Source organism: Papio anubis, chromosome 10, assembly GCF_008728515.1.
Source record: "Papio anubis isolate 15944 chromosome 10, Panubis1.0, whole genome shotgun sequence".
NCBI lineage: Eukaryota > Metazoa > Chordata > Mammalia > Primates > Cercopithecidae > Papio > Papio anubis.
The window spans coordinates 27,325,621-27,352,567 of NC_044985.1; the positions used below are offsets into that span (position 1 = coordinate 27,325,621).

Sequence of the window (26,947 nt, forward strand, 5' to 3'; positions counted from 1 at the left end):
ACTAGATCTCATCCATCCTTTGAAGATCCTTCTCCAACATTCTTCCCTGAGTCCTCTATTATACCCTCAAGGAAAGTTTGGTTTCTTTCATTAAAAACCATTATATGTCCCGTCTTGAATCATTACGTAATTGTTGTTTCTAATTGTTTTCTCATGCTGGTCTTTTTTCACACTAGATTAGAAGCTTCTTAAGAGGAAGGTCACTGCTAACTTTTTTGTATACCTCACATTAGAATTGGACCAGTAGCAGGTATTCACTAGGCACCTAAATGGTTATTAAATGACTCCCAATGTTGTGTATGTTGGCTGATGATCCATATGTCCCAGAGACACAAAATAGGCCTCGTCCTATTTTATACCTATTGTTCTGGTGTGATTATTAACAGTGCCTTTTGTCTTCAGAATTATCATAGTTTCAACACTAAATTATATAGTCATCCTACTGATAGTGCTACCAATATGTTTTTTTAAAGTCTAGCATCTTTAAGTGGTAATATTTCAGTACAAATGTCATTTTGCTTTGGGGAGCAAGGAGTGTTAAGGTATTTTTGCACACATTTGGCATGTGTCATTCCAGATGTCTCCTTATTAGGTGGGTGGCCTACCTAATGACAGATGTCATTGTCTATTATAGAGTCACAGGTGGTTTATTTAAAAAAAAATACCATTGAATTCTCCATTTTTCTGTTGTGTTCTCTTTCTATATATATAGAAATAGAACATATTATATATACATATGTACTATGTTATGTATTATACATAACTTTATAGTACATATGTACATATATGATATATATCACTACATCATGATATATAGCACTATATGTGATATACTGATATATATCATATATAGTGATATATAATATATGAACATATTATATGTACATACATACTATAGATATTATAAACCACTAACTGTAGTTTTAGAAATGTCAGATGCTTTTTCATGTTTGGTTTAAAGATAACCCTTTTGAGTAAACAGGAATTTTCTCCAAACAGCAGAATTACAATCTTTCCACATACTCAGAAGAAAATTTTCAACACTCTCAATTTATTTAAGCCTATCATTCTTGGAAAAAGAAACATTACTACTCATTCATGAACATCCTAATTACGTAGATAGCTAGTCTATCATTCCTAATGAATGATCATGCTCTTTCATGGAGAGCAAAATCTAGATTGTCAAGCTCTTGGTTAAACACAATTTCAAAATTATGAGACACCAGAAGTAAGCTTTGTAGTATTACATTTACTTCTTGAATTATGCAGTTTGGATTCTATAAAAAAGAATTCACTGGTTAATTTCCAAATCGCTACCTAGTATTTGTTCCTCTGCCCAAATTATATAACTTGACAGCAGAGAATGAAATAGATAACATTCTTCTTGTGAGTCACACACTCTGCAAGGGTCATTCCCAGTTCTGTTATTTCCCAGGACAGAGTATCAGGAATCGTGTGGGAATAGTTCATGTGTGCCTGGGCTAATCTGTGTGTACTAGTATAGTACAGAGATGCACTGTTTATGTCTGAGAAAATAGTTATAAATCCTACTTCTTCTGATCACAAATACTCATTTATCTTTAGACTATATCACCACCTGAGTTATTTTTATGTAAATATTGCACCTTTTAAGTATAATGATGATAATAGAGGCTGTGAATCCATAGATTTGCTCAAGTGTTCCCTTTTTCAATAACTGAAAATATTTAAATTCTGGAAGTTTTAGCATCCTAAGAGAAGTAGCAGACAGATGTGTCAGTAGAGTGATACCTACAGAAGTTGTGAGTAATGAATAAGACAGACTCAAAGAAGCCTTTACTGAAAAGGTGACATCTCAAATGATTTGAATGATATGAGAGAGGATGTCAAAGGGGTCTAGGCTTCTGTAAGGGAACTGTGGTGCATTTCCTAGGTTGGTATGCTCTGGCTATTCTGCAAACCGTAGCCCAAAAATGACGGACTCAGAGAGAGTCCTCAGCTGCTTTGATCCTTTCAGCTCTGTCATCACATAGAAAGGTCTCTTTGGCAAAGTGTTGGAAACGACACAAGGTGGGCAAGCATCTGCAGATTTCCTCACTTAGTCAGAAGACTGGCTGAAGTCATCCAACTTCTGGAAATCAATAAAGAGACCAACTTTGGGTAGCAAGCCCCCAAGATCACAGAGAATCTATGTTGTGGTGGCATTGTCATTCCTTATTTGTTGGCATCCTTGTCTGGAAACTGCCTCATTTGGCTATAATTTAACTTGAAGATTAAAGCACAGATTTTCATATGTATCTTCTGTTCTCTGAATGTAAAATTATGAAATACACCTACATTCACTTCTAAGTGGCAGTATTGTAATTGAGCAGATTTTTGTTTTTCACTGAAACCTGGAGTTGAATTGTCTTGAGCCGGAAGGCATTCAAGCTGCTGTTTTTCACTTAGCTGTATTTCTCTATAAGCATCTAATTGTTTCAAAAAGTGAGATACAGTATGTGAAAACCTGAATCTAATGCAAATAAGTCTGTACAGCACTAAAGCTAACAGGTGTTCTCATTAATGTAAGTAGACATGGAACAATTCTTAAATGTTTTATAAACACTCATAATCATGGCCAAATACGTTACAATAGCATAAAGATACATACTATAACATCTTTTATTCTTGTTGTGCACTCTCAGTACTTATTAATAAGAGACTAGGGGCAACAATACCTACTTCTGCTTAAGTCACTGTATCATAAAGTTAGGTAATACTTCTAAATAAAATTATTAACAACGTAACTACTGCTACCTCCTACCACAGTTTGCTTATTTATTAATATTAACAGTGTTCTTGTAAAATTAATGGCTACAATGCTGACGGACAGCAGTGAGCATCTTTGTATCACTGAGGTGCTCTAAAGACTTGACCCATTAACCTAAGTATTAGCTCTTTAAAATTTTGAACTTATGTTCCAGTTCCCATACTATCAACTCCCAATTACAAAAACCTATATGTAGAGTGAGAGTCTTGGATGATCTAGTATAGATGATCCCTGTAAAATACTTGGGTGGCTTTGGAATATAATCAAGAACATTCTGTTTTAGGGATATGCATTGAAATATGACTCTTGTGCTTCCCAGTCCTTCCAAGTTTAATCCTATTGTCTGATGTCTAGGACTTGCTGACTGCTGGGAAAATACAGCCTTCAGACTGCCATTATCAACCTTCAAAATAGTTTGCCTACTCTACTCTCATGTGGTGTTTTCAGTAGACATCAGTATTACATTACTTATATTACCTGAAAGAATGCAATTGTATTGTAACCTTCAAATTTTTATGACAATAGAGAATGAGTTAAATATATTATGGCATATCAAACAATGTAATATAATGCATTCACCAAAATGAATAAAGTAGATAAGATTTGTCTATTATTTTCTTAGTGTTCCTTATGTGTCTGTTGTTCAGTTATGCATGTAGACAATTGTCATTGGCCTCAGGATTATTATAGCATAGTTGGGGGAACAGAAAGACCAACAAGGCATTGCAACATAGACCAATTTGTGCTAAGATAAACGAGAAGCAGGATGTTATGAGCGCACTTGGGGGAATACCTATTTCAAAGAAGCCTTTACTGAAAAGGTGAAATCTCAAATGATTTGAATGGTATGACAGAGGATGTCAAAGGTGTCTAGGCAGCAAGAACAACCTGCTCTAAGGGAAGAAATGAGAATTAGTATGGGACAGCTGGGGAACCAAAAAAAAATCAGTATGGCTGGATTGTAGAAATGCGGAGGAAAATGTGGAGCAGAGGAACTGCAGAGTGGGTCAGTGCCAGAGCACACAGGGGCTGGCAGGCCAAATTAAAGAGTTTGCACTGTACTGCAACAGCTGTGGGGAGCCTTAGAATGATATCAAGCAGAAGAATGGGATGATCATATCCAAGTTTCAGAGGGATCACTTTGGCTGCAGTATATAGTACGGATTTGAAGGAAAACCATGGATGAGACAGAAAGCAAAGGATATTATAACTAAATTCTCATAAGAGATGATGGTAGTGTAAATAGTAAAATGCATAAAAAATTTTCATAATAGTATACATGATATTTTCATTAAACTGTAAACATACATAATGTTTTCTCATGGGTCAAAAAGGTATGTACACGGAGATAAGAAGTCAGTATATCTTGAAGAAAGGGAAATTATGTGTTTATGTTACACCTTTGAATTTATTAAAACTTTTAAAATTGAGCATTACCTACATAAGGACAGTAATAATAAAAATAATTCCAATTTGAAAATGATGGGGACAGCAGATTCCCAAGTATCATGTGACTGTGACTAAGTGAGTAATCGAACACAGTGAATATAGCTCAGGCAAGAAGATGCTCTGTGGTTGGCAGGGAGTGACTGGTGGTGACAAGTCCCAGGATGATTCATTTATCTACAGACAAGTACAACCCCCGAGTTTAAAAATTAAGAGCAATAAAAGTCTAAGTTGGTATCTTTACACACCAACAGCTTCGATTAGTCTCTTTTTGAGTCGTTTTTCATACGAGCACCACAGGCAAAAGTTTTGGTATAGCTGCTGCAAAACTGTGGAAACTGCTAAACTATCTACTAATTACTTGGATAGTATTCTTTCATGAATATTGAGAAGACTGTTTCTCAGTACTTAAAATATTTTAACACAAATAAAAGACTGAACATGAGGGGGTTTTTTTGCATGTTTGTTTGAAATGAATTTTGGGTTTAGATATTTGTTAATAAACAGAAAGGTAGAGTGAGCAAGTAATATGGGGTGTGAATGTGCACTACAGGGCCAATTTTATTGTGCAGAACAAATCTCTGTTGTACAAATGCATGGACCAAATTATTTGGGTGTCAGAATATGGCTCAATTTCACTTAAAAAGCATTGTTTCTTGAAAGGTTGGCCTTAAATCTTAGATTTTGGAATGCACTGGAGGTCTGTCGTGTATGTAACCCGACATTTGTTTACTTTCCATTAAATAAGAAATTGCTTACATGGGCAGGTTATTTTGATATGATGACACCACTGAGGGTTCCAATAAATGTACATGCAAATCAATCAACCCCAAACACTTTGAAAACATATCCAATAAACATCTGGAAACTAATGAACGCACATTTGTTAACATAGGGGGAGTTGTGGAAATGCTGGATCCATTGGTGGCCTGGCTTATTTAGTAGCATGTGGATTTAGGAACATTTCACGAGTTAGAAGAAACAGAGTAATTATAACATAAGGTTCAACATCTTTAGATATGTAGAACATTTTCCGTTGCTTAAAACAAATATTCCCTAAGAAAGTATAAAACATTTTTCTGACTTGCAAAGTTTTTGGAGTCTATCATTTAAATTACTTAAATAAAGGGAGCTTTACTGCTCCCCAAAGCTGAGAATATAACACCCTCCATGCATATTAGCTTGATCTTCTTGACAGACCAGAAAAGTGTTTGTGTTTGCCAATTAAAACAAAAATGGATCCCTAGTGGCTTGTTCCTCATACAACTTTTGAAGACTGCTATCATTGTTTGCTAGGGTAACCCTGGATAAGGCTGCTATCCAAAGTAAACAAACTTTTCAAAACTTTCATGACAGATGGGGATTACAAATGCATTTTAATAAGAGAGTTGCCAAAGCAACTTTTTTTTTTTTTTGTAATCAGCATATATTTACTTAACATCTAGCAACATTGGGAACACAAGGCAGATACTTTCTCACAAAATGCTTTAACAAGTAACATTTTTGGAAAGGCAAATTGAAGACCTTTTACATCTAACTGATATTTTACCCTTCGTTTTATTTTAACTTTGCTCAACATGTTAAGAAAAATGTTAGGAATTACTCAAACTAGACTGTAATTTGAGACAGACATTCAGTCTGATAGTGTAATTTCTTTGGTGGTCATAAACACCTTTGAGACCAAGTAATTAGCTATTAGTATAACCATGACAACCTTCATTTGATCAACTATATGTTGAATGATGCAAGATGAAAAAAATGTGAATCTGTGTGGGTTTTTAAAGCATTATTACTTCGATTTTAGGTCTCAATATCTCCCTATCATGTATATTTTCTGCTGGGAGTGTTGAATACAGATATGGACAAAATTATCACAAAAATAATTCATATTCACTTCAAATAAACTCAGTGTATGTTGATATAACTTTTTATTTTTACTTAATTTAATTCAAATATAAAAATTATCCAAAGTATCTCTAAACATAATAGAAATTAAATTCCATTCCTCTTATTTATGTATTTCTAGAACCACTGTAGCCATATTATTTAACATGTTTTAGGGCTCTTTGGATATTGGGCATATTTTATTATACATTTCCTACATACCATTTCAGTTTCATTAAGATGGAATAATCCCTCCTTAGGTTCTAATCAAAATGTGAAAGGTTCAAGTGTAGGATTGCTTTAGTCTTTTCTAGGATTTGAAGGAGTTTTAGATAACCCAATTCAGTCTTAGATATATTTTTTCATAGCAAGAGAGTGCTTGTTTTTGGAAAGAAAAATCAGAGTTAGGATTTTGCATGATCTTTTAAAATCGGGCTATCTTTAGTCTAACTGCAAGGAAAGAAGCAACTTTGTCTAAAGTTGCTATTCCAAATTTCATGACTGAAACCAAATTATCACAGCCCTTTTCCTGTTCAAACACACAGTCCTTGACTGTATACAACTGTTTGCTGAGAACTAGTGAACTAGAAATCAAGATCTTTGTAATCTCTTAATTCTATCATTTAAAATGATGCCAATTTGATAGAATGGCATTCTCATTTTCCTCATTTGCTTCATTTTCTTCATTTGCAAAATTACTTTATGATAGTGGAGGAAAGCTGCATTTGGAGAATGTTTATTACGTGCTTTGAGATCATTAAAGCTGATATCACTTTGCATACCAAGTGGTGGTATTCATATCCTTAATATACTGAAGTTCTGATACAATCAACGTTTAAAGAATAACATATCATGACCACCACTTTATGCATACTTTCATGATGTAAATGTGCCTGCAGTAACTACTCACTCCTCTGAAATCTTGATATGAGCATTGTGTGTGCCACTCACATTGGGACTCAGGAGGAGCCATTTTCTATTGTTATTTATCTGTATATGCATATGTCTTCTTTATCCAAACAGATTGTGAGTTCTTGAGGGTGGGGGCTGTGTCTCCCTAGCTTCTAGCAATGTGCCTTGTACTTAATGGATGCTTAATCAGTCATTGTTAATGATTAATAGGATGTTCTGTCATGAACGCGTACTCTCTATTCTTCTGTACATGAAATTATTTGTGGGATTTATTCTGCAATCGGAAGGGTGGGGCTCTCAAACAGACGGAAGTACCATGTCACTCGTTATCTCTTACATCTTTGGTAATCTCCACATGTGCATCTGAAGTCATTTGGAAAAGAAGCTGATAATATTTTACCATCAAATATATTTTGCTGATGAGATGTATCTATAACATTGATCATTATTTCTGTTTGGTTATTACTTATAAAAGATTGGCAATAACTAAAATACCTACAATGTTTACTTTGTGTAGCTATGCATAATTTTGATTCTTTGTTATCTTTATTTTTCCCAAATTCTACACAATAAAGTATTATTCTTATAATCAGAAAAAAGAAGTTCTAAAAAAGGTTTTGTTTATATTCTAGTAAACAAAAGTATGGAAATTTGTATAAATGCCATTCTACACATTAATTTCTCATTTAAATTAAAATCTAATAGCATAAAATCTTACTGCCAGAATGAATATTGATGAGAGTGTTATTTAATTGACAATATTTAAAAGAACAATATTTAAATCAACATAAACGCTACTTCTTAAAACTCTTTTAAGATGTTTTAAATTAGCATAACAAAACTCCATTTAATTAAAATCTAAAACACAAATTTCTTCGCTCTTCATCAGTGAAGTCTGGATTTGCATCCACCTGCCTCCATATTCAGAGGAACCGTAACAAGGACACAGACTATTCTAAGCCCATGTGAAAACTATTGTTGAATTAATCCCCAAAAACCTTAAGGAATGTGCCCACTCTGCATGTTGCTCAGTGGACACGCTTCAATAATTTCCTGGGCATATATTTCTTACCAGCAAGAATTCAGATGGACCCTTATTTAGTATGAAAAAGTTCAAGACAAATTTCCCCAGATGGATACTTAAAGATATTTATTGTTGACACTGGCACACTTCATTAAGGTTACTTTGGTGCCCTGATATATTCCTTCAAAATACAACATGGTGGTGATGAGGGGATTTCAAGAAACATTTACCTAAAGTAGGTTTCTAAGCAAGATGGAGACCAGCAGCTCTTATCTAAACCTGTTATGTGTTCCGTAAGTTCTTCCTTCATCCCCTCACCCCAGCATCTGTCACGGAGGCAAAACATATAGAAAGAGTACATTAGCACGGCTTAATATCAAAGCCTTTATGTCTGTTATACATCATTTTAGATTGTCATAAGTTGTTCAATCAAAAGGTGTAGTCAAAGCTAACATTCTTTACTGATGTCTTTTTTCCCCAAGAGTGTTGGAAATTCGATTGTTCAAAGTGCAAATATGATTCAGCAAACCATTTATCAGAAATCCTAAAGAGGTAAAGTAAAAAAGTGGGTTGAGAAACCTGAATTAAATGGGCTTTACCAGTCAAAGATTTTGAAACTACTTTCCTGTGAGTGACTGGAATAGAGCAGAACAAAGTCAATTACTGACTGTAATTAAGAAGTGGATGCATTTAAACTGTAGAGAGCAGTAGCAGACTTCTCCAGACTGCCTGGTAACTCGAAAGATTAGTGGGAAGACAGAGGAAAGGATGTGAACTGTATCTCTCTGATAGGATGTTTTGAATGAATTGCATTCATATAGCTCTCTGATCTAACTTCTCAAAATGAATTCATAAATCACTGATTATGTATGATTAATGCAGTAATATATTTGGACAAAGGAACTTTTAAAATACATTTTGCTTTTGGTTGTGTTAGCAATATAAGATCCCCTTTGCATTGCATAGCATGCACCAAAAATGCAAATGTACTGCTAAAGTACTTATATTTTATCACTGTTTGAATTTACTAGACTGAAAGCTGAACTATGTTGGCTCTTTCGTAAACCCTCATAACATAGTAAATCTAATTATGTTTGTTTCTCGTACTTTTTAAATGTTGTTTCTTTTTATAATTTTAATAATGGTTTATTTATACTGGCAGAGAAATATTGTACATTGTGCTTTGGCTAATTCATTTGTCTTTGTGTATGTTAACAAATTATGATGTTAGAAATACATTCATAATCAAAATATTTAACTACAGATTAGGATGAAGGTAGAAGTCTAGGACATTACTAGTTTTCTTGTGTTAGAAATGACCTTCCATTTTTAGATTACTATTTCTTAGGCAACACTGTATAAAGTAAATATTTGGAACTTTATCTGAGTAGAGAACATTGCAATGGTGTTCAGATAATTAGGAAAACATCACCTTAGCTGTCTTTTACTGGATGCATAAAACAGGAAACTGTTTTGAGCCATCCTTATTCTTATATACAGTTTCATTTTAAAAAGAGAGAAAATGATTGGTCCCAGTAATCTGTCAAATTCTAGTGTGGGCAATTAAATCCTATTATTTTTCAATCTTTCACTTCTTATAATTGCATACACTTTAAACAGTTCTCCTTATAGTTAGAGAGAAAACATTTGATATTGGAACTCATCTCAATCAAGAATGGTTACTTTGCAGTACTATTAATGTTGAATCTCTATAGAGTTTTCCTAAAAACAAATGACAAATACACATATGCACATGTTACATATGCACATATGTAACAGATTTCTTTCAAAACCCCAAAATCATTGTCATCAAATGTAGCCATGAGAATCCTTGAAACCTTCAGAATGAGCCATTTGGAGTAATAATTGTCACTTTAATGACAGAATTATAGAGATGGCCTAAAGCATGATTTGTGATTTTCTGAACCTGTGCCACATTTCAGCGTTCACCTCCTGTTTAGAGCAAGGAAGGCTGAGAAGAGGTGGCTGGCTCCTGATTGAGTATTTTGAAATGTCAGTCCTCTAAACCTCTGAACTCTGTGTGATGGTAGTTGGGAAATGTTCATCTTCCTGTTGCAAGAAAAAGTCAATAATACAAAGGGAAAATCTTCACAGTTCAGATGGATGGCCAAATACAAAAAGCGTGTCCACACCCACTCTAATCAATTTTTTCTCTAAGTAGCCCGTTACGTGTGAAACTAAGAGTATTGCCCTGTTTCTATAGGGTCATATCCTTTTCTCACAAGTCTGGGGAGAAAAAGATTTACTGTAATGAAAAATGGACAGTTACATGCTAAACATTGCCTACTACTTAGCAGTGCTGAGAGTCAGGAACCTGGATGTTCATTTGGTAAACACTCTCCCAGAGAGGTTCAAACATGTAAATGAACTTTTATTTTAATATACTCCTTTTGTGGGGAAATTGGTTTTTTCATTACTTTCGTATAGATCTCTGATAAGAAAGTAGAAATAGTCAAATGTTATTCATCTGAATGACCTTTTGGAAGTCTGTAATTAGTCTTTTTGGTAAATAATCTGTTTTAGAGCTCTCCATAAAAGGAAATCAAATATAGAGATACTATTAGATTTGAAAAAGACAGACAGGAAAGAAGCAAACGTGCAGAATGAATTCTGACACACCCGGGTGCATTTTTCTGCGGGTTCTGACTTAAGTGTGTACTGTCTGCAGTTCTCTGAACTTCCTGGCTTATTTCTCCTTAAGTTGGAGTAATTCAGCTCTAGCCCTACTCTGACTTAATCGTTCTATTATTAAAACAATAATGTATTTGTTATGACATGAAAAACAGCTTATAGAGAGCAGTTCAAAATGCTCCCAGTTCCCAGAAAGACAATTACTGGAATACAAGAAAATATTTCAGTTTATTAAACTGTGTTTTTTAAAAAAGGATTTTTACATGTAAGAGATCTATCTTACATAGTTTCTTTACCTGTCTATTTCTTTTTCTTTTTTTTTTTTTCCAGATCACAACAGTATCAGGAAATGAGTTCCTTCTACAGTCAGATATTGACTTCATCATATTGGATTGGTTCCACGCTATCAAAAATGCAATTGACAGATTGGTATGTATTTGTTTTGGCTGTTACCTTTATTAATTAAAATGTAGTCATTTAAATCTTACTGCTCAGGCATATAACACACACACTCATTTAAATAGATCCTATGGACTGAGAGATATTAAGTTCTTTTACTTTAAATAGAATCCACTAAAAACCTTTTCAGCAGATAGGATTTGTAGAACTAAATGTCATTTAATTTCTCTCTTTCAAAAATATAATGCATTCTTTCTTTTTTTCTGAAATAACATGGACATTCATTTACTGGAGGCTGTAAAAAGCACACAAGCACTTAATAACTACTGATTTTTTTTTCATTTTCAGTATATGCAGTCTGTAGTACATATTCCTGAAAATAAATATCAACATATTTAAGACTCACTGTTATAATACCAATAAATAATAACCCTTTGTACTGATTTTTATTCTTCTAGCTAAGCTAGATTGTTCTTCTCATGAAAATTACATATCTAGAACTTCATGAAATTATCCTAAAACGTACAGTTAGAGTATGTTTTGTAAGAATGAACTTATTTCAAACCACTCATTTCATGCTGAGTGTCTAGAACAACATTTAATTTTATGACACTAATATTTGCAAAATTTTGAGAAAGAAATATTCTTAATACGGAATACAACACGATAGTAAAAGATTTTCTGTGTGATTTTCTTGATACTTAATTGCAGGCTTTCATTAAATCATTTTAGGACTAACACTTTAGAAAGTAAAATAACAAATGTAGTTTTTCCTGTTATCAGTATATTCCCCTTAAAGGGGTGAGCGTGTGAATGTGTGTGAGTGCACATACATACATACACACTCATACACGCAGAGTTTGTTGTCACTCTGAGGATGGACTCTGGGACCAGACTGCTAGAGTTTGAATTCTACTTCTATCATTTGCTACCTGTGTGACCTTAGGCAAATTACTTATATATTTTGGCCTCATTTTCTTAATGAGGAAAATAAGGATAATAATAGTACCACCTACTCTATAGAATTGTTGTAATGACTGATTGGACTAATGCATGTATAGTGCTTATCATTTAATAAGTACCATACACATATACAAACTATTATTACAATATCGAGCTTAGCAAAGAAGACCTATCCCCAAATAATTACCTTACTTCAAATTTCCTCATAAACACCAAAATAGAACACAAAACTATATGGAGAATCCTTTCTTTCTAGTAAAATTATTCAGTCTAATTATTTTCTGTTTCCAGCCAAAGGATTCAAGTTGTCCATCAAGAAACCTGGAATTATTCAAAATCCAAAGATCCTCCAGCACTGAATTGCTAAGTCACTACGACAGTGATATAAAAGAACAGAAACCAGAGCACAGAAAATCTTTAAGTGAGTATTTTCTTTGACTTGCTCATTTTAAGTTTGTCTAAATGCAGTGCTTATGAAATATAAATGCATTGAAATGAGATTTAAGCCAAACTCATCACACTCATGGAAGATTCGTAGCCATTTCCTGGCCAAGGATTCATGCACTGGAGGGCAGTCTGGGCACTTTGCTCACATCATTGTTGATAATGCCTTTTGAGAAAATAATTGTTCCAAGGTCATGGTCTCTGCTTACAGCAAACCTCTGAATCTCTGAGTAATAGCCATGGTGTTCAGATTGGTGATTGATATTGAGAGTGGGAAATGTCAAGCGTCTCCAACCCTCGTATCCTGACTATTTTATTTGCATACATTAAAAGGTATGAGTGACCACCAGCGTGGTCTAACTTAAGTCAACAGGCTATGCCACTTAACACACCTTAGACCACCAGAAACATTTAGAAACATGCTTGCAGAGAGGCTGATAGAAAATGTGAGATGTGAATTAGATGTTCTCCAAGGTCACACCTAGTTCTAATATTCTGAAAGATTGAATTTAGAGTAAGAACAATGGTCTCATTACTTACATAGCGATCTTGGCTATCTTTCTTAACCATTCCCCAAACTGCTTCTTCCTCAATGAAAAGGGTTATTAAAATATGTTACACATATCTCACAGAGTTGATTTGAGTCTCAACCTCCTGAAAGAAAAGGTAGACATCTGGCTGGGTAAAGTAGCCCACACCTGTAATCCCACCACTTTGGGAGGCCAAGGTGGGTGGATCACGAGGTCAGGAGCTCGAGACCATCCTGGTCAACATGGTGAAACCCCATCTATACTAAAACTACAAAAATTAGCTGGGCATGGTGGCACGTGCTTATAATCCTAGATACTCAGGAGGCTGAGGCAGGAGAATTATTTGAACCAGGGAGTCAGAGGTTGCTGTGAGCTGAAATCACATCACAGCACTCCAGCCTGACTGGTGACACAACAAGACTCTGTCTCAGAAAAGGTAGACATCTTTGGAACCAGAGAAAACCTATTTCCCAAAGTCTTAAAAATTATAGTATTTTGGGGGGATCTTCTACCAGACTGACCCCAATTATGCAAATCAACATTTTTTTCCTGCTATTTCCCTCTGACCAAAGATCAATATACTGACATCCTAAACTTTTGAATTTAAGGAGAATGCAGTAAGTTGAGAAGAGCTGCTAATGGAATATATATATATGTAAAATATATATAATATATACATATATGTACATATGTACATATACACATGTGTGCACTAAGAAAGATATATATGTATAGGTATACACATACATGCACACACTCATACATACATGATAGGGAAGAGAGAAGCTATTTATATGTGACAACATGTTTTCCAGAGTTGAGTTACTGAAGTCTACAAACCTAGAAATTGCATGAGAACTTAAGAGTAGAAGCACCCTTTCGAAATTAGGTCTTTATGCAAAAACCCATGCCATAATTTTCAACAACTGCTAGATACATTTACTTAGCCAGTTATGCTAAGTTGGATTTTAAGAGTATCAATGTTAATGTCCAGAAAATGCATGGTGTATTTGTGGAGAGTTAATGCCATTTCAAAAGACTTTTCCATATAATGGTACAGTTTAGAGTTATTTCATTTAAAGAATATTTTCCTTTCATTCCTGATCATTGTCTTATTTTGCTTCACATGGTTTGAGACATAAGGTAAGATTTCAGAATTGCGATTCAGTTGGGAGTATATATTTAGTGTTAATCATATAAACATTTTGTAGTCCATATAAAAGAATACGTGATGCAATGACTAGCAGATCTGGAATCTTAGATACAATTTGTGGTTCGGAGGAGACCTTAAGATGTTTCTAAAACATGAAGATATATATGGAGAAAATAAAGGTTTGCAAAAATGTATTTGAGAAACATTGAGGATAATAAATTCTCTGTTGAGTAATAGTCACTTAAAAAGTTTTAAGATACTGCTGAAAAAAAATCTTACAGATAGAACACTAACTACTTCTCTTTATTATTTATTTTTAATTGGAAAAGACAATTTATTTTTCTACTTTGAGCTTAAACTCAATCCTACTTAAAAACAAGGGAGGCCAGGAGTAGTGGCTCATGCCTGTAATCCCAGCACTTTGGGACGCCAAGGCGGGCGGATTGCCTGAGGTCAGGAGTTCAAGACCAGCCTGGTCAACATGGTGAAACCCTGTCTCTACTAAAAATACAAAAATTAGCAGGGCATGGTGGCAGGCGCCTGCAATCCCAGCTACTTGGGAGGCTAAGGCACGAGAAATGCTTGAACCCAGGAGGCGGAGGTTACAGTGAGCTGAGATTGTACCACTGCACTCTGGCCTGGGCCATAGAGGGAGACTCTGTCTCAAAGGAAGCGGTACATGATTTATTCATTTCAAAATGTAACTAATTGTACAATGACTTCACACTCACCTTTTACTTTGAAGTTAAAAAAAAAAACCTAGAAAATATAAAACATTTACTGTACACCAGACACTGTTCCAAGTGCTTGTCTTACAGCGATACATTTAATCCTCTCACCAACCCTATGAGGTAGATATTATTAGTAACCCTATTTTATAGATGAGAAAACTGAGGCATGAAGAACTAAGGTAATTTGTACGAAGACAAGTTATGGAGACATGTTTCAAACCCAAGCAGTCTTATTTTAGAGCCTGTACTTTTAACCATTACACTATAATAAAGTGAACAAGTAAAAGGTAAGCTTAGTTTATATCAACCTTAGACTTGGATAGAAATATTATGTTAAAAATAAGATTCATGGAAATCAGCAAACTTGAATCAGGACCCAAAAAGTTATTGGCAAAAATAATTAAAACTGTGTTTTCTTTCCATTTTGATTTCACTATTAAAATAATAATTTAATCTTTAACCTAGCTCTAATTTTAGAAAATGCTTCTTTTCTGAGTCTTGGTGAGTACGTATAGTTGTAAGCCTTTTTTTGGGGGGCCAGTATGTTTTTTGCAATGTAGGATGGTTAATATCCATCTATTACTTTGAATTAAGTTCATTCAATATGTACGTATTCATTTTCATTTGGAAGGCGTAATGATTGACCCACTCACACAATATCAAATTAGACCATGCATTTGAAATAGTGATTGATATATTTTATATTTGATGCTTTGTAAAATATTTTTTCAAGTAGAAAATACCCTGTGTGAAACCCCTCTGATCTCAGTCCTAGATTTGAACACCCAAACTTAGGTTTGTTAAAACATGCATTTGGTTTCATGTCACCCTCTGGAGATTAAATAATTACGTTGAATCAGAGGCTCACAGTATCCTCTTCCTTATTACTAGTCTAAGCACAAACTTTTTGTCAGTTTTCTGCCTTTGGCTTCCTGTGCCCTTGATGTTCCCATAAGTTTTGCTGCCAAGATTGTAGACAAATAAAGCCAGAATTACTTTTTTAAAAGGCATGTGAACATCATTAGCAGCTAACAGGTGGTCATTTCATTGTCCAGTTTGTCTATATAACATGGGAAAAATATGTTTTCTCAATGAGTGAATTCAGAAAGTTATGTTTACATATACTTTCCTTTTAAAAAATATGATTCTAACCTGCCAACACTATTAAGAACTAATCAGATATTTTAAGATATCAGTTGAGTCTAACAGACAAGAAGCCAGAAAATTTAATGCAAGGGCCAAATCACTGTGGGAAACTCAGGACACCAGCCTGGGATGAGAGTAGGAGAGCAGCTCTCCAGGGAGGGCTGTTATGGAAAGTGGAGAGTCAATCAAAGAAGATGTGAATATATTTCTCTGAGGAAAGAGAATTGTCTTCCACTGACAGCAAAGAGGGGAAAGGCCCAAATATAATAAATCTTGCATCAGATAACCTTGGCGAGGTTTCTTAATTTTCTGAGTTTTACTTTCCACATCTATAAAAATGGGTCTAATACTGTCCTTAAAGGATCGTGTGAGAATTTGAAATTAGACATGTAAATACTTAGCTCACAGCAGGCACTCAGTAAGTAGGAACTCTTATTATCCTCCATGTCCCCAAGCAGATGGCACTGAGACAGGGCTTGAACATGGTGGTGTTTGATGAAAGACTGGAGCAGGTCGTACATGCTTGCCATCCTACTCCCTGAGTGTGCAAAAGGTAGGAAAAGGGTGCGAGAATTGGATATGGGAGTCCTAGCTGCAAAAAATCTAAGTATGAGCAGCTGGTCTTTCCCCTGGCAACTCCCCATGTGAAAGGGGCAGGTAGGGCATTCTTGGGGCAGCACACCAGGAAGCAGTAGAAAGCAGCTAAGAAACACTCTTGATTCCCCTAAACCCAGAAGAGCATGTCATTCAGAAGTTCAAGTTGATGTGAAGGATTCAGCATTAGCTATCTCACTACTCATTTACACAAAACTCTAGTTTATTCATTCATACACACATTCATTCTTTTTTATGAAGAAATACAACTAAAGGTATACAGCTAAAATTATTGATTTCACTCATTTGTGCTTTCAATTTTTAAAATATAACTTTTGTAGGTAGGTTATGCTTTAGTAGTAATATATCTCATACTTATCCATTGCTAAACTGTAAAATCCATGATTGTGGAGATCTTGGATAACTTGAATATAAAACTGACACTTTAGTATTATAAATAAGCACTCTAAAATGAACATGAGTTAGAAGACTAAAATCAAAAGGTAGGAGAGCTAAAAGGAAATGGATTTTCCTTTAGCTGCCTCTTGATCAAGTTATCATAAAAAAACAAATGTGTGCTGGGTGAAATCTTAAGTGCAATTGGATATGGATTTCTCAAATCTATATTCTCTTAACGATGTGTGCAATAAGGGTATATGTAATATATTTCTAATAATAAAGGTATTTGTATTTAAATGTGTGTTTCCCAATTCCATATCCCCTTAATGATGTGTGCAATAAGGCAACAGAAAGAAAGAAAGAAAAAAAAAACTTGAATTGAGATAGTTACACAATAAAAATTAAACTGCTATGGACTTTTAACTTGTCTTTGTTTAAAAAATTTGCCTGTGAAGTATCATGACCATGCCAAGTGAAAACAAGTTTGATAGTGAAGACGGTAATTTTTTGGACTAATCTAAATAATTATAATACTGGTCTTCTACAACTATAAGTAGGCTATGTTCTCAAAATCCAATTGTAAATTGGTTGCTTAGACCTTGATATATTTTCACAAGGAAACCATGTACCAAGCCACAAAAGCACACTTGAACCTTCTGCAGTCACCTAGAATGTTGTTTCTAGGGAACAACTCATTCTGAATTTGCTGCACCTCTGGCCCTGGGAGCTAAGACTTCCCAGTAGCATTGCTTTCAATCTAGTTTCCAGTCTAGATCCCCACTTCTGTACCAGCTCCACCAAAGCAATTAGGAGACTCAGAAGGTTTTTGGCTAGGATTCTGGTGAACCCTGAAAGTCCCCAGTAGTGGCAGGGAGGGAATTCAGAGCCTCCAACCAAGAAGAAATCATAGAAAAAGGAGAGAATTGAGGACTGGATAGGCAGTTTTTGCAGCATTGATGGGAAGTGAGTCCTTAGCAAGACAGATATTCTTGGTAAAAAAAGTATGTGCAGTGACAGATTCAGTCTGGAATTGTCCCAAATATAAACATTTGATGAGTCTAGGTGGTACATATGCAAGTGATCATGATCCTATTGTTTCATCTTTCTTTGTATGTTTGAAAAAGTTCCCCGATTAAAACCTGAAGTAAACACACATACCCACACAAAATTAGGTATGTCCATGTGCCTAATTCAATAAAAGAATATACATGTTTACTAATTATGACTTGAAACCTTTCAAAGAAAGATCAAAATTCTTTCAAAGAAAAGATCAAAAATTTTCTGAATATAAGTTACATTAAGACTTCTTTACATGAAACATTGATAACTCATTGTTTTCCTATTTTTCCTCCAAAACCAATATTTTTTTTTCTTGTGACCACTGAGACCATTCTGCAAACTATGTAATTAAGAAAACTTGTAAGATACTTATTATTATCCAAAATTAAAAAGTCACACTAGTTTCTTGCATAAATATGTAATTATCAATTGTGAAAACACATACTGTGAAGCCTGTTCTGGAGGCTCATATAAATATTTTAAAATTTTTTCTTATTAAAAATTTTGTATGAAACAGTCTAATCCTGCCAATGTATGAAAATAATAAGATGAACAAGCCATCTGCCAAGAAAATGAAAACAATATTAAAATTGCACAGATAAACCATATCTGGTTCTGAAGAAATGGAAGAGCTCTTTCCTGGAAACAACCAAAAAGTCATATTAGTGTAGAATATCACGGATTATTATATTATCAACAGGACAAAATTTTCTGATTTGGGTGAGAGGGTCACTCACCTTTTTTTTTTTTTTTTTTTTTTTCAAAATAGCTAGTGCCATTCTGGTACCAGTTTTATTCAAAACCCTCTTGAGAAAAATAAACTATTGAGCTAAAATGTGAAAACAAATCATTTCTTGTTACTATAATTATAAGACAGTATCTAAAGAATAGTTGAGTGCCAGTTGTCTTTTCAGTTGTTTTTCACAGGTTAAGGGAGTTCTTTATTTCAAAATATTTCAGTTGGTAAAGAAAAAAATTGAAAAATTATAAATGAAAATTTGTTAAAGCTGTAAGATGTAAACATCATGAGAGGAAAACAGTAAAAATTAGACACACTTGATAGTCAAGCATCCACATTAATTTATCAGAATAGTATTATGCATGAAGGGCCCCAGGGCTTCACCATGGCCCTGTGTGACTCTAGCCGTTGTTCTGACATACGTTCCCAAGCAGTAGTACCTAGTTTTTCTAGGACCACAGATTGCACTTTCTTCAAAACATTCACTTTTCAATGAGTCATTTGATAAGAGGACTTCGTTATGAGCTGAGCAAAGAGTGTCCTGATTAATCTCTTCTTTCCCATCTAAGGGGCTGATCTTGCCCTCTGACCTGTGGACGTCCATTGTCATGTATCTCGTAGCATCAGCTACTCTGAAAGTCCATCTAACCCTCTCAGTGCTCAAGCACTAGATCACCCTATCTTCCTTCTGACCCTGGCAATAACACCATGACCATATTTCCCCCTAGATGAACTGCATTTAATCAATTTCTGATTTCATTAGGTCAAATGGCATCTTGCTTTCAATAATAGGCCAAATCCAGACGGCTCTTTGCTTTAACTCTCAAGCAATATTTTCTTGGCATTAATACACTGCTGTGATTGTAAACAAAAGGAAAAAAAAAAAGGTCTTTGATATCCTCAGAAAGTGTCCCTTTTTTTGTTCCATGACTTTAAAATGAGTATATATTAATGTTTTCTTATAAAGTTAGGCATGTAATCATCATTCATTGTTGTCACATCAGATTTAAAGAATCTTTGCTAAAGATGACATTTAAGCATTCAGGGCATTTGTACAGTGAATCCCTGTGCAGAGCAAAACATTATTTTGAATGCAAATGATCATTTTTCTCTGTATACGGGATTTATTTGGTGAATTCCTTTATGTTTCTGAAGTATAGTAACTTATGCCACTTTCCTTCAAAATTCTAAAAGAAAGTAATTTGATTTTTGATGGATTTATTTGGATGTCCCAAATAGGCCTAATAACATGTTGGTGGGGGAGGAACTCCATTGTTAGCACATAGAATCTTTGATTTTTCTTGTAAAATAAGTTTCTTAATACTGATAGTATGGCCCTCATTAATGTAAGCAATATCAGGTATTGCTTTCACCCAAAAGTATTAGATGAACCCAAAAATACCAGATGTTTTCATCAAACTTTAATAAAGTGAGATCTATAACATTAGGATTCTTAGCTTTCTTCAAGAAATGGCTCATGGAAGACATGAGAAACCTAAAGCAATCTGCCAATTCGTCTTTGTTTGGTTATTTAAGTAGTACCTGAAATCAATTGTTCCTGCTACCCAATTTTCCTAATGTAAATAAATATACCCTATTTGGATACAAAATTAATTGGCCTAAAAAGGTAGAGGACAAGATAGGAAATGCCATAACCAAGCAGAAAATATAGGACTGGGATTTTGCCATCAGATCTTCTCCGTAATTGAAGTCAAAGATTGAGGACAATTACTTTTTCTTTTTCTTTCTTTCTTTTTTTTTTTTTTTTTTTTTTGAGGAGGAGTCTCACTCTGTCACACAGACTGGAGTGCAATGGCGTGGTCTTGGCTCACTACAACCTCTGCCTCCCAAGTTCAAGCGATTCTCCTGCCTCAGCCTCCCGAGTAGCTGGGACTACAGGCGCGTCTCACACCACACCTGGCTAATTTTTGTATTTTTTGTAGAGACAGGATTTCACTATGTTGGCCGGGCTGGTATCGAACTCCTGACCTCATGATCCACCCGCCTCGGCCTCCCAAAGTTCTGGGATTACAGGCATGAGCTAGCATGTCCAGCCAGATTAAGAACAATTTCTAATGACTGCATTGGAATTATTGCTGTTGGAATTAGAGTCCAAGTTTCTGTATAGAAAGCTCATTATGATCTGTGCCCCTTCTCCAGGTTTTTTCATCACTCCACGACCCATAATTTATGTTCCAGGTAAATAGTGTCTATAATACCTGATGCACACTGCTACATGATGACTTTTACCTTGAAATCAGGGTTATCTCTTTACAAAGCTAACATCCTTTATGACTCAGCCCAGATCATACTTCCCAATGTTCCCATCATCCATTCTAACACCTATTTTATTTGAAAGAGTTACTGTGATTCATAGTTATTCTTGAGGCTCTTCTGTGGGCTCTGACTTGGAATTTTCAAGGTTCTATTGGAGACAATAAAAGAAAAAGAAACTCTGTAATATATAACAAATAATTACAGTAATTTTGATTATTTTTAGAAGACTGAAAATACTTTTCTCTAGTACCGGCTTATTTGTAAAAGTCCAGTTTAACACAAAAGTTATAAAAGTGTTAGCCCTCAGAACCCTGTTCAAAAAGTTGTATGAGACTGTGTAAGAAATTTGAGTCTGAGAGTCAGAAAATTTGAGTACAGTTCTTAACTCCAAGATGTACAGCAATATGACTTTGATAAGTTTCTTAAGTTTCCTGAAATTTAGTTTCCAGATAAATATATATTTTTATGTAATTATAAGATACTATAAATATAAATGTCAATTATCTAAAAAGATAATATATGTATTTGATCTAGGGAAAATGTATATAGTGGATCTAAAATAGATAAAATAATTTTATAGATTAAATATTATGATATAAAGTGATTTCCATCTGGGTAAATCCTGAGTAAAATAATCATGACTTTTATTTGTTTACTATAAATCTACCAATATAGAAATATAGCAAGAATTTACTTTTGTAACTGTTTAAACAGTTGCCAAAGTGCAGAATATACAAATACATACTTTTTTGAAGGCTTAATTTCTTAATATCTTCATTATTTTATTGACTCCGGTTAACATATATCCTTTTACCTTTTGTTTTCTTAAGGGATCCTCAGTGTCATGGGGAATAAATGCTTGGTTTTGCCATTCTTGGGTGTGAGCCTGATACGATGGCAATCTCTAGAGATTAAAGTTTGTCAAGTATCTGTTGCCATTTCCATTCTTACAGAAAATAGTAAAATAATAGAAGGGTAGAATTTTGACAGAGAGTTATGTAATTTCACTTAAAAGCAAGGAAAGATTTTATTTAATTTTAATGTTTTAGAAATATATATTAGAATCAAGCCAGTGTCATAAAGCATCTTGTGATAAAAAGATGGCTTTTGTTGACTAAAGTAAACATATTATACAAATCACACGGATATTGAACCACTTATAAGGAGTAAACCAGAAACCACGGAAATTCTGGTCTCACCAAAGTATAGTATATTGATAAGCTGGCAAGGGATACCTACCATGTTCACTCTATCAAAAGGATTGTGATATCTGAGCTCTGGGGAGTAGTCCCAGCTGACCAAGCTTCAGTTATTAGCTTAAACCAGGACCACTCTATTCCATTAGACTGCAAGTGCCTGGAGGTATCAGCCACAACCTTCTGCTAATTACCCCTCCCTATCCCCATCACCAAGAACAGAGTCTGAAACCTAGTGGTGGTCAGAATTATTAACTTGGCGCAAAAGTAATTGCAGTTTTGCCATTTTTTAAAAAACTTCGTTTACTTTTGCACCGACTAATAAATGTCTGAGTGAGTGAGGAAATAAGTGACTTGAGAGCATGACTTGGGAACCCTGAAGAAACCCTTACAAATTTTATGCATGAAGAATGAAGGGAAAGGCTGAACTGTGAGGCACTGTCCTATTGATGGATGTTTTGGTTTGGGTTCTTCCAGAAGCAGTCCCTGAGACAAAGATTTGAGTATAGGTAATATATTTGGAAGTGATCCCTGGACACACATAGGTAGGGGCTGGCAGAAGAGAGCCAGGGAAGAGAACATACCTATACAAGAGAATAAAAGGCTGGTGGAGTTTAATGCTGCTGTAGAACTCTAGCAGTTTTTCAGATGGAGAAGCAAGGAATGACAGAGAAGAGAATGGATAGATTTTAGTACAGGAAAGAAAGAGCCATAGAGCATAAAATGTTTGAAGAGCACAATAGATTGGTGAGGTTGGAATGTGCAAAACATTGGGGCAACAACTGGAGATCAGGTTGGAAACGAACAGTGAACCATTGGCAAAGGGTCTCGCATGGAATGCTAAAAAAAAATTAGGACTTTCCACTATAAATAATGGGAGCCTAGTGAAAGACTTAGATGTAGGCAGGAGACATGAACAAATTTGATTTTTAGAGTAATAATTTTGGGAAAAATGTAGAGAATGGCAGAGATAGGTAGCACAGAGTGAGAAATCAGAGGTAAGGAGATGAATTCAGAGACTATTAGAGTAGACCTAGTACCATATGCTGCAGGCCCAAACTAGGCAGTAGGAATAGGTGAAGAAGAAAGACTCCAGAGATTTCTGAGGTGATATTGATAGGTTTTCTTGACATATATTGTAAGTCTTGGCAGCTCCCAAATACCCATTGCCTCTGTGGTTTGGAAAACAATCAGGGTGCCAAGGAGCTAAGCAGAATCTCATTCTTTCAGGAGCCTACTAGATGCTTGTTACGCTATGCATGATCCATGGACCAACAATAACAGTATCACCTGGGAGCTTGTTAGGAAATATGGCCTCTCAAGCCCAACCCCAAACCTACAGAACTGAATCTGCATTTTAACAGGTGATTCCTATGCACATTACAATTTGAAAAACACATTACCATGTGACATAAATAACTTCTCTAAAGAGGTTTGTGAAACTCCAGAGCCAGAGAGTGGCCTTTGAGACTTTGACAAAAGACCTACTCATATAAAAGAGCTATCTTGTCGGCCTTTGTGTAAAATAACCCTGCATACGGTTATTATATTGCCCATGCCATGACAATGCATGATTTTGAATGCTGGCTCTTTAATCTCATCGATCCCTTTCAACCCATGATTACGGACTAAATGAGAAAGAACCAAGACTTACACTGCCTTGTAACTTTTGCCTGTGCCACACGTAAGTCAAAAACTTTGAACTCCCATATCAAAAAATCAACAGTCCCAGCCAAAGAACAACAGCAACAATATCAAAAAATGATTCTGAGCCTAAACTACCTCACCAAAACAAACAGACGAGAAACCAAAGCTCCAAGCAATTCCCTGGAAATTATCCACTAATTCCCTGGATAGCTCAATGTGCAAAATCCATTTGAAATTCTACTTATCCTTTGTCTTCCATTTGACTCTTCTTTTGGGAACATATAATCTCACATGTAGCCTTTTTTTGTTATTTCCCTTCTCCAAAGGCAAGAATAATAGTATTTGATTGCTTAAATTTCTTTATTTTTATGTTGTTCTTGAGTACTTGAATTCATTTCCCATTGGCCTTTCAGGTTAGATGTTAAAATTCTGGATGAGCCACAACGTAGCTGTTTTACTCATAGACTAAGTTTATTTGCTGCACCTGCCAAAACAATCAAGGCCCACCAGGCTGTACTTCAGTCAAGCTGTTTTGAAAAATTGCAAAGAAAACAAAAGTAGGCCCACAATTTAGTTATCAAAAAAAAAAAAAAAAAAAAAGGGAAGATTCAAAACAAAGTCTGATTAATTCTCTTAGTAGGGTGAGATTTCACTTACTGGGAAGAACTGATAATGATTATCTGAAATAAAACCTCATTTTTTTCATGTCTACCTTTTTTTAATTATAGGAAATGGAAACCAAAATGGGCAAATGATCATTCTTTTCTCAGTAAGAATCTTTCTCATAAATGTGACCCTAAATGTCCTGTCTTTTAAAAATGTGTTGGATAGTAATGAGACAGATCTGAAAGAGTTGCCTTAAATTTTTAGTACTGCCTGGATTCACTTCACCCATTTAGCTTTCTTAAAGACAGCTTAACATAAGAATAATTAATCTTTTTTTTTCCTAGTGAGTACCTGGGTTTGTTCCATTGAGGTTTCATAATTAATTTTTTTTTTTTTTCCTAGTGGGTAGCTGCGTTTGAGGTTTCATGCCTTTTTTTTTTTTTTTTTTTTTTAAATCGGGCATAACCATGAGTGATTTCCACAGAAGAGTTTGGCTGAAGACCCACAGAATTTTTGCTTAACTCATTTTTATTGAACAAAATCCAGAATTTTAGTCAAGAAGCATTAGATATTAATCACATATGAGTGGGGTCATTAAAATTTCCTTTACCTTCCAGAACTGCAGGTCATTATGGAATCATAAGAAGCAACTCACTTAATCTTTACAATTACATAAAACTGATCATTTTCTTAAGTCTTATAAGAAGCTTTTAACTGTTACTTGAAGAGCATGTTGGAATATTAGAACATCTGTGTTGTGTTATTATAGATGTGACTTGTGAACTGAAAAAAAAAAAAAAAAAAGTTCTCTGACTCAAAACCCTTAGAAATTACCCCTTTCAGCTTGAATAGTTTTAATTGTTTAACACAGTTTGGGAGTATATACTTTTTACCTGGCAAGTAGAGACCTTGTTGCTGAAATATAAATTCCAGTATCATTTCTTAATTATTGCACTCTCAACTTTATAGAAAATTAGAGGAACTTCACATGTTCTAAAGATTAGGGAAAAAAAGAAGGAAATCAGAGAAGAAATGCGATTTTCTTTTTTTTTAACTACAGTTTAAAATAATAGTTGGTGACAATTTAAGGTGAGTCAGTTTAGGGAAAAACTCAGACAAATCCATTCTCTAAATTGCTGTTGCCTGTCTCCATCCTTTTCTTGTAACCACTTCTCATCTTTGACTTTGAAACCCAACAGTTTAAACTTGGTTCTTATTTCAGTGGGCTAATCCCCTTTCATAAATCTTGCTCAAGAGCTGAAATAATTTGCACATCATTTAAAGAGTATTTGCTTTGAAATATTCACCTCAAGCCCTTTTGTATATCCTCTCTCTCTAAAGATTTGTAGTATTTGTTTTGTTCTCTGAGGTATAAAAGACCTGGATAAACTTTATTCCTGTTGTTTCAAGATTAGTTAACGAAAATGCATATTAATTCAGCAGGGACGGAAACAAACCTCAGTAAAGATGATCATACATTCGCCTCTCGGGGATAGCAAAGTACAAAATGTCAGTCTTCAAATCTCCTTGGACTTGCTCAAAAGAGCATTTGGGGATTTAAATTTCCAGAATATGTCTACAAATGTATTTTCTTTGTTGTGGAGAACAGAAGCTATACTGATTATTTTTCCCCAGAAAATTGATTCTAATTTGTGTTTGAACAAAAATTAAGCTATCTAGAAAGTAGCACTTCAAGAAGACAGAGGAAAACTGCCACTGAAAAGGTAAATTTAACATTAAAAATTATATACCTGATAAGCCACTAAATTTTTAATTTATTTGTCATCAGACCCCAAATCCCAAAATAGTTTCAAGAATATCTGTATTTTTTTCTGTGAAAAAATTAGAATTGAAAGGACCTCAGAAAATCAAAAGTAGACATATTTAGTTGAGTTAAATGTTCCTTTGCATTTATAAGCTCAAATTTTAAAATTTGCTAGTCAATTCAGAAAAAAAATACCAATTTCTCTAGATAATATATTTGTTTCATATGTTAAGATGTGCCCTGTGTTTTTCTTAAACTGAAAATGACCATAAACTTTTGGCACGTAAGTGCTTATACGGAAATGACTAAGTGGATTCAGGAGTAATAAATCACTCATATGGATCCAGCCACCCACAGTCTTGTTCCACTTCTCTTCTTTACAAGTGTAGTAATAGACATTTCCACAGTCCTCAGGGTGCCAAACTTTGCACCATTAGGAAAATCTGCAAGTAGCTTGATTTATCTTCCTCACTCAGTTAGCTAAGACCCAACTAAGTAAAAATCAGCAGGAATGAACTTGACTGGTTAAACTTTTTTAATAGGGAGATGCAACAATTACAACTTTCCTCCTTTGCCACTTCAATTTACATTGG

The 26,947-nt window shown here is 34.6% G+C and overlaps 1 protein-coding gene across 7 annotated transcripts in view; it reads left to right on the forward strand.

The window, feature by feature from the left end:
- The window catches only part of ARHGAP15 (Rho GTPase activating protein 15), a 627,654-nt gene that overhangs the window by 296,966 nt on the left and 303,741 nt on the right, over window positions 1-26,947 (forward strand). For all 7 annotated transcript variants that reach the window (XM_031651767.1, XM_031651764.1, XM_031651766.1 and 4 more), the window contains 2 exons: window positions 11,037-11,135; window positions 12,360-12,489. In XM_031651767.1, coding sequence (XP_031507627.1) covers window positions 11,037-11,135; window positions 12,360-12,489 — 229 coding nt within the window. The remainder of the gene's footprint in view (window positions 1-11,036; window positions 11,136-12,359; window positions 12,490-26,947) is intronic.